The sequence below is a fragment of the Sinocyclocheilus rhinocerous genome, unplaced genomic scaffold (assembly GCF_001515625.1).
Source record: "Sinocyclocheilus rhinocerous isolate Xijiao unplaced genomic scaffold, SAMN03320098_v1.1 scaffold557, whole genome shotgun sequence".
Taxonomy (NCBI): Eukaryota; Metazoa; Chordata; class Actinopteri; order Cypriniformes; family Cyprinidae; genus Sinocyclocheilus; species Sinocyclocheilus rhinocerous.
In genome coordinates, this window is record NW_015633548.1 from 245,565 (window position 1) to 254,294 (window position 8,730).

Genomic DNA, 8,730 nt, shown 5'->3' on the forward strand with positions numbered 1-8,730 from the left:
TTAACAATACCGTGATAATACTGATAACCGTGATAATTTTTGTCACTATAATCGTGATAAGAAATTTTCATACCGTTACATCCCTATTGTAATTACTGCACAGCTGATGCAATTTGTATCCTGTTCCTGAAAGTCAATGCTTACTGTGGTTAGTGTAACATGCAAAATGTTTGCCTTATTTTACTTCGCCTACAATATCAAATGTTCAGATTTCCTCATGGATTTGGTGCTGCAGTGTCTCCCTTCTGGTCCTTTCGTTTGGCGGGTGACCAGTTCTGGTTGGTTTGTTCCTGCCCAATGGGTCATGCTGTGTTTAGGCTGCGGGTAATTGGGACACCTATAAATATTCCTCATCTTTTATTGTTGTTGTTGAAAGACAGCGGCGCTCCCTCCGGCCTTAATCAAATCTCTGTCACTTCCCCTCATTGATATGCTGAGGCGGAGGTGGCGAGAGATGGCCAGCTGTCTGCCAGCCGTAAACAGCTGTTGGTTGATAACATCTACACATGCTTACCTGTTTCTCTACAAATGGCATGTAAATGTCTTTTTATAGCTTTGCAGCAAGTGTTTTCCTCACCCAGCATGAAGTAAAGCGATTTTACAGCTGTACAACTGCGACTGATCGACTGATCGTAAAATAGCCCAAGCTCTTCAGCGACATTTCATGTTGAACCTTTACAAAAACCCTCCAGATTACCAGTGTAATTGCTGCAGTTCTTACGGCTTTGCTTTGAATGATGGGAAACCACCGTCATCGGTTTTCTGAGTAGATATTAGCCACAATCTATTTGTTGCCATGGATTCTACTAGATGCTTTAGCATCCCTGGCTACGGCTGTTATGGCAACTTCCATGCACACTTGAGGGGTGAAAATGTAAGGCACGATTGAAACGAGGCTTACTGGATCTCCATTACCCTCTCAGTCCCACACCTTAAAGCAACGGTTCCCAGAAATGGCTTGTTTTTGTCCAAACTAGCATGACTTTTTAGATCCCGAGAGCCAAGTGAAGATACAGCGAGAGCGTGTGTGGAAGGTGAGGGGGAGGACTGAGAATCGTGTGTATATAAACGCATCTGAAAATAGATTCCGAGCTAAAGATTTCAATCAGACCTATTGTTGGTTGGCTGTCACTGCCGCCCCAGCGATGATTAGATTTAATCCTGTGCTTCATTACACTCAGCTCAGTTTGGCTCTGTCAGATAATTTGCTGCATTGAAACTGCACTATTAATAGATGGTTATCTTATAAAATGCCACCCAAATGACTCTAAATGTGGTTTTAATAGAAGCACTGTTTCATAATGTGCACACTATTAGTTAGTCTGGCACATTTTGTGACATCTTTTATGTTGGCCGGTGCTCTTCATTTTATTTCTCACATTAATTCTCAAACATGTCTCCTTCTGTGCAGGTACTATGGGCTTCTTCTCCTGCTTCTGGTTTGTAAATAAAATCTACAGCGTGCTGAAGGTGGACTAAGGGAGGGACATTTGGAGAACACAACATCATCTTTTTACAGATCAGCTTTCATGTGAAAGTCTGAATAGACATTTAAATGAAGGTTAAAAGAACGGATGGTGTGTTTGGCTCAACTGTAATTCACTGACCTGCAGTAGGTGTGTGTGTGTGTGTGAACTCCAAAGACGCTTTTTTAGTGCTTTACTTGTCTCGCGTTGCCTATGACTTCATTCCAGCTAAACCTACCGCGCTGAGAGCAGAAGCCCATATCTTATGTATAAAATTGTCGTCTTATGCTTTTATACTGATCCAAATATATGTTTTACATCGTATGTTTTATTTAATCATCTGTAAAGACATAATTTGTGTATTTAATACAGTTATTTCTGTCCATGTTTTAGCCTTTGTACATTTTTGAAAGATCAGATGGGACACAGTTTCGGGTGCAGTCACATTTACCTTTACAGTGAAATTCCGTGGGCTAAAAGCAGTCATCGCAAACTGTGTGACACGTGAAAACATTCCACATGCAGATTTCTCATGGGATTCAAGTTTGTTCATTTTGAGCGCACAGATTTGTCACACTGATCAATATAAAGCTGCTTAGTTTGGAAGTGACCTCTGAGTAAGAGGTGTAGCATCACTACATAATAAGTTTCACTAATGTAACGCACCATTATTTGGTGGAATTTCACAGCGAAATAGTCATTTTTGATTGGAATTGGTTTGGGAGTTTCGCTTGAGGGCTAAAACATTTTCCCCCACACAGATTTTGTCGTGTCAAGTTGGTCACGTGAAGATGACATGTTGAGAACAGAAAATTGGTTTGGAAGTTACTTCGGTGTAACTTATTTTTTATTTTTTTGCCCGTGAAATTTAGCCTAGTTGATTTTGCACCTGTAAGGAATTTTTCGCAGTCGTTTAGATGGGAATTAACGTGATCAGGAATTTCACGTGAGGGTGAAAGATTTTGCTACGGGTTCAAGACAAGCTGCTTTGTTTTAAAGTGACTTCTGTGTGAGCTCTGCTTTATGCATCACGTTATTGACAATATACGAAGGAACTTTTTTGCCCATGAAATTTCACCTAAATTTCGCTAATGTGACTGCACCTTAAAGCATGTAAAACCACACCACAGTAACCTCTATAATGTCACCTATTGGCGAATATCAGTAATATTTTTACTTTGTTGCTAGTATCATAAAACTACTTTGTTTTGTTATGTTTTTATAGTTTTGTCTTGGTGATAAATTGTTTTTATTGAGTGCAGGAAATGGAATGGTTAAGAAGCACATTGTTTTTGCTACAGGGCTCTTTTATACAAGTAATAATATCTAAATAATGGGAGATATTTAGTGATTTTTATACTTTGTAAATTATTCAAATATAATTACGTTAAGAAAACGACATGCTTGCACATCTTTTTCCAATCATTTTAATTTAAAACCCACAGAATGTACTGAGCTTCAGGTCTTATGATGAGGTATACAGAAACATTCTTCACAATGCTATAATGAAAAAAAAAAAATCACAAAGTACATCATTACAAAAAATTTCTAATTCTAAGCTTTTTTTTAATATATATATATAAAACAGTCGGTTGTTACAGTTGAAGTAAACATGATGACATGTTTCAGCTGACTCTGCTGTTTTGTTTTTTGAAAGTGACTGTCTACAGTTTTGTAAGTGCTGCAGACATTGCTGGAAACTAGTATACAGTTGATAATATCTGTGATATGTATTGCTGCACTCGTTTCAGTATAATACTTGCTGTAGCAGAGGAAATTGCTGGTTTGACTCATGATTGATTCAGCTGACTTCTAAACACCCCAGCCAGAAATTAATATTGAAGCACTAGCAGTCCTATTTTGTACAGGGTCAAGCTAAGTGCTCAAGATCGGTTAACATTCCTGCCTTAATGCAGTGGTTGAACTCCATAACATAAAGTGCTTCAGCAGTTTCGAAGCCTGCTTGTTTAATCATGTCAGTTTGGCAGTGTGAGGGGATTGAACATCTCATATGACACAGAGATGATGTACAATTTATCTAGGGAGGCACTCCTAAAGAGAGCGGACTCTTCACACCGGTCAAGAGGTACATCATAAATACCCTGAGATCCTGAGCTCATTAGCTGCTCTTGGGTGAATCTCACGAAAGCATGTCCAGGTCACATTTCACACACGCACAAAAATAAAAAAATAAACCCAGCAATAAATAAATCTATAAATAAAATGGCAGTTCAACAAATACTACCATGAAATATAAATACTTAAAATTTAATTAATATTTACTTTTTTTTCTTTCTTTCTTTTTTTTTTTTACATTAAGGTAATAAGAAATGGTTGGATGGTTGGGATGCAAAAAAAATAATGGTCCGAAAAGAAGGCTTAATTTTTTTTCTCTCTCTCATTTTGGGGTGAAATATAATCAGACATGATCTTGACAGTTTTCATGTGACTCACCCTCTTCAAAACACTGAAACCCCTCCACATTACACATCTTTTAAACACAAACAGAAATACAGTGACCCATGCCCTAATGCTGATGTGATTCATCGCTTAAGTATTATTGGTGCATGAACAATAAATAAATAAAATGTTTTTTTTTTTCAATTTAGCTTCCTTTTGCTTGAAATTACTCTTACATTTACATTGTTTCTGTAAGAGAACTTTGATTCCAGTGACAATGATTCAGTTGTATAACAAAGTTGATATGTATGCTTAGAAAAATAGACCAAAATCTTTCCACATGTAAATTCATTTTAAAACGACATAAGGAATACTTTGTCTTTAAATTGTAAAGTAGCAATACATTTGACATGGATGTATACAAAGAACATTAATTTTGTTAGACATATTATACACTACTATATGCTGTCTCAAAAAATATTTTTCCAACATTTTACTCCCTAATATTGTAAGTATGATATTAAAACACTAAAAGAAAATCAATATTCTGTATTTGATGGAGCACTTTATACTATGTCTCCAATATTTTATATTTTAAACCACACATAAAAAGATATTAGATGTCAAGCCTTGTGTATTAAATGATTATTCAGACCTTATTTCTAGTCTGTTTAAATAACCATGACAAATACTGCAACTGATGGTATATTTTCAACCACTTTCCCATTCACAGAGTAAACACTACCATTGAAAAGTTTAAGGTTGATAAAATTTATTTAATTGTTTTTCAAGTCTCTTATGCTCATCGTGGCTGCATTTATTTGACTAACAATACAGCAACAGTAATATTATGAAGTATTACAATTTAAATACCTCTTTTCTATTTTAAAATTATATTTATTCTGTGATGGCAAAGCTGAATTTCAAGCAGCCATTACTCCAGTCTGCAGTGTCACATGATCCTTCAGAAATTATTCATATGCTGATTTGATGCTCAAGAAACACTTCTTAATATCAATATTGAAAGCAATTATGCTGCTTAATATTTTTTGTGAACATCATGATTTCAATGCATTTTAATGCAATTGAATGCATCCTTGCTGAATACAAGTATTAATTTCTGGAAAAAATATATTGAATATAAAATAAAAATAAATAAATCTAACTCTTGACTAAAAGACCATTTAAACAGTCTATTATCCAGCCAAGAAAATATGTTTGCTAGGCTTTTCTGTCGTTGTTGTCAATGTTATTTTTGTACATACTAACCATATAGGTCCATAGCTAGGAACACATATGTTACATATAGCAGAACAAATATGCATTCTCAGATAAAAAGGTACAGAAGCTGCCACTGGGGCGGTACCTTTTAAGAAGGGACATTTTGGACCATTTTTTCCCCTAAAGGGTACATATTAGTATCTTAAAGATACATATTACCACCTAAAGTGTACATATTAGTAAATAAATGGCACATATTAGTAAATTTTCAAAGGATACTGCCCCAGTGACAGTTTTTGTACCTTTTTGTCTCAGAGTGTGGTTACAGTGTATTCAGTGAGCTTGTGTTTAAAGGCACAGTATTTGATTCAAAAGTACCAAATTGTGCCCTAAATGGAAACCAAAAGAGATGTATATACCCCAGATATGTTCAGAATTTGCCTGTAGGTGTTTCCTCAGGTTGTTTGTTGGTGTTGCTGTGTACCGTGAGCTCCTTCTCTGAGCTCAGACTGATGGAGGTGGTTTCCTTACGGCTGTCTTTGGACCTCCTCTCTGTAGGGGAAGAAGACGTGGTGCCTTCCTCCCAGGTTCGGAGAGGACACACTCGGGCAGCCTGGCTTGAGAGATGGGTGTGTGCCATGCGTCCATCCGTCACCGTGAAGCAACTGTCCACGGCGGAGCCCTGACTGATCCGGCCCTGCCCACACAGCGGCCCACAGAGCAGCGCCAGGAACTCCTTGCGTACGCTGCGGTGCATGTAGCCATAGATGTATGGGTGTAAGCAGCACTGCAGGAAGAAGAGAATGAGCGCCATCGAGGCCAACCAGGACGGCACCGCTGCACTAGAGTAAATAGATATCGTGCTTAGTATGCTGTACGGGCCCATGCTGAGCACGTAGGACGCCATGATGACGAACACCACCCGCGCCGCCTTACAGTGGTAATGGAAGCGTCTATGGCGGGTTCTGATGGGATAAGAGGCTGAAAAGGGGCCTTCCGGTTGGGGATGCCTTTGGGGGCTGGAACAGGATGCTTGGGAATCTGGAGGGGGGTTGGATTGGATGGGGTGAACGAGGGCATTCTGCCGCCTCGCCGCCCTGAATACCATCCAATAACAGCAAAGCATGATCACCACAGGCAGCCAGAACGAAAGTGCAGACACCAGGGCTGAATACGAGTAGCTTGAGGACCACACAACAGTGCAGGCTTTGTGGCGCCGGTCAAATTCGATGGTTCCCCATCCATAAAGCGGCGGAGTGCTCTGAAGTACACTAAGAAGCCATGTGAGAGCGATCAGGTTGGTACCCAGGTGAGGTGTCATTCGTGTGGGGTAGGACAGCGGGTGGATGATGGCCAAATAGCGATCTACGGATACCACAATTATGGTGTTGACGCCAGCGAATGCAAACAGGTGCATGAGCACCACAAGGGCTTGGCAGAGTCTGGCGTCCAGCGGCCAGACCTCAGGCACGGTGGCGGTGATGGCGAAGGGCATGACCAGCACCGTCTGCAGTAGGTCGGCCAGGAGCAGGTTAAGCACGAAACGGTTGGCAACGTGGAGAAGTTGCGGTTTGCGCTGGAATACCAGCAGCACCACAACGTTTCCAAAAAGCGACGTGCACACGATCGCCGATATGAGCACCATCTTCACTATACTGTTCACCAGAGAAGGTGCGCCGGGGTCCCAGGGCACTGTGCTGGAGTTACTGCCCAGAGGTGGAAAGGTGGGCATGGTGACAGAGACAAGGTAGGAGATAACGCATTAGGAGCCTTTCGGATATCACCAACACCAGCCTGAAGGTCTGACAACTGTATTGTCACTCTTCACACCTTGAAAGAGGATGTAACACAAGAAGAAATGTTCAGCACATCCTGATACCTCTTAGATGAATGAATGTAATGATATTTGAGTCACAGTGAAACAGACATCTGAAAGAACTATTGTGTCCAACCTACACATACATTTTACATATTTATTTTTAGTCATTAGCAGAGGCTTTTAGGGATGCATGATGTATATATAAATATATAATAACCTCAGTACCATATATATATATCCATATCTGTAATTGAGCAATATTAGAGATCTTTTAATCTGCCAATACTGACTGATAATTGATAGCCTAATTAATTGTGCAAGCTCATTTTCTCTATTTTTTACATTTAGATGATCTTTGTTGTTATCTACACTTACTAAAAATAATAATAAAAACTTTTGTAAATATTTAGTATACATTTAAAATGAATTACATTTTTTTGTTATTTTTTAATTGATTTAAAATAGTAATTTTAATATGGGTAATATTAAATATGAAATCATTATATATTTATAACATTTATCAGTTATCAGTCATAACTTCAGAAATTAATACAACTAAAAGCAATAACAAACAAATATTGCCATATTGCATCAACTAGAATTTTTATAGTTGCATCGCTAATGCTATTACACAACTTGATAAAACAAGAGCCAACAATATTTGCAGTACTCATTGCAGTACTCAACTTCAAACTTGTACTGTACACATACTTTTATAAATACATATTGTAATTATATAGTACATACTATAATAAACCATTTTAGATACTACATAGTGCTCACTACAAGCTACAATCAATGTACTATACATGCATTTTCTATATACCTATACACAAAGGTTCTAGTGCCTGCTATATCACAGTGCATACTACATAGTATAGTATTTACTGCATGTATGTATAAATCAGTATGCACATTTATTCCTAAGCAGTGCATAATAAATATTTAAGTGAAACAGTGTATCTGTATACAGAGACAACATATTAATCAATTTTAATGGTTTAGAAGCTGTGTGCATCGTATCTTACCTTTTTTTGAGTCACCGTTGGTAAGCACGGGCCAAATTATATGCATCTACCTTTCATGCGAACAATGAACAGCTGGAAATCACCGCTGTCATAATTCCATTGTTAACCGCGCGCTAAAAGCGGCGCTGGTTGCTCTACGGTGCAAATCTCAAGCAAATATTACCAATGAATGGAAGACATTTACCGTGTGACGATCATTGAAAACGACGCATCTGTTCGGCTCTTTTCGAATGGCTGTCGGTTGTCAGTCGCCTTTGTGTCTGTCTCTTCACTGACAGGGCTCCAGTGATGTTCTCCCATTTTAGTCTCCTCAGTGTCATCAATGGCAGTCGCGTCCTCTCGCCTCTGCTCGGCTCTGTGTGAGTAGGACTTCATTCAGAGATTGAGAAGCATCAATCAAGCGCTCGCTGGTGGTGTCAGAGCAGATATTGTTTTAATAAACCGCCGTGGGTTTCTGTAACCTGCTTGTGAACATGCGGTGGCGCACATACAGCAGTGTCACAGCGGTTACATATCATCAGCATCACACCGTTCTGCTCATTAGCACTGTAACGCCGTTGGTGCTCTCGAGTGCACTTAAACACAAACCTTCCACAATAAATAATCGTGCTGATCACATCCAGTGGGTATACAGGCAACAATGAGTGTGGGTGAAGGCAAAAATTAAATAAATAAATACATGCCAATATATAGGCCTATGTGTGTTTCCTAATAGGGACCAAAAATGTCCCCACAAGGACAAGGATTTCGGATATAACGTAGGGTTTACCAGGACCCCCCCCCCCCCCCCCCCCCC

The 8,730-nt window shown here is 39.0% G+C and overlaps 2 protein-coding genes across 4 annotated transcripts in view; one reads left to right on the forward strand and one right to left on the reverse strand.

The window, feature by feature from the left end:
• The window catches only part of LOC107744512 (transmembrane 9 superfamily member 2-like), a 12,979-nt gene extending 10,112 nt beyond the window's left edge, over window positions 1-2,867 (forward strand). For both annotated transcript variants that reach the window (XM_016558196.1, XM_016558197.1), the window contains one exon: window positions 1,412-2,867. In XM_016558196.1, the coding sequence (XP_016413682.1) occupies window positions 1,412-1,479 (68 nt within the window). In that variant the 3' untranslated portion in view covers window positions 1,480-2,867. The remainder of the gene's footprint in view (window positions 1-1,411) is intronic.
• Window positions 2,868-5,387: 2,520 nt separating this feature from the next.
• Window positions 5,388-8,239, reverse strand: LOC107744513 (probable G-protein coupled receptor 101). Of its 2 annotated transcripts, none has more exons than XM_016558199.1 (2): window positions 8,119-8,239; window positions 5,388-6,917 (listed from the first exon to the last, which is right to left on the reverse strand). In XM_016558199.1, the coding sequence occupies exon 2, from the start codon at window positions 6,817-6,819 to the stop codon at window positions 5,518-5,520; it is 1,302 nt and encodes a 433-aa protein (XP_016413685.1). In that variant the 5' UTR covers window positions 6,820-6,917; window positions 8,119-8,239; the 3' UTR covers window positions 5,388-5,517. The 2 variants fall into 2 exon arrangements, with proteins under 2 accessions (XP_016413685.1, XP_016413684.1); XM_016558198.1 differs by having other exon boundaries at window positions 7,935-8,239.
• Window positions 8,240-8,730: the final 491 nt, after the last annotated feature.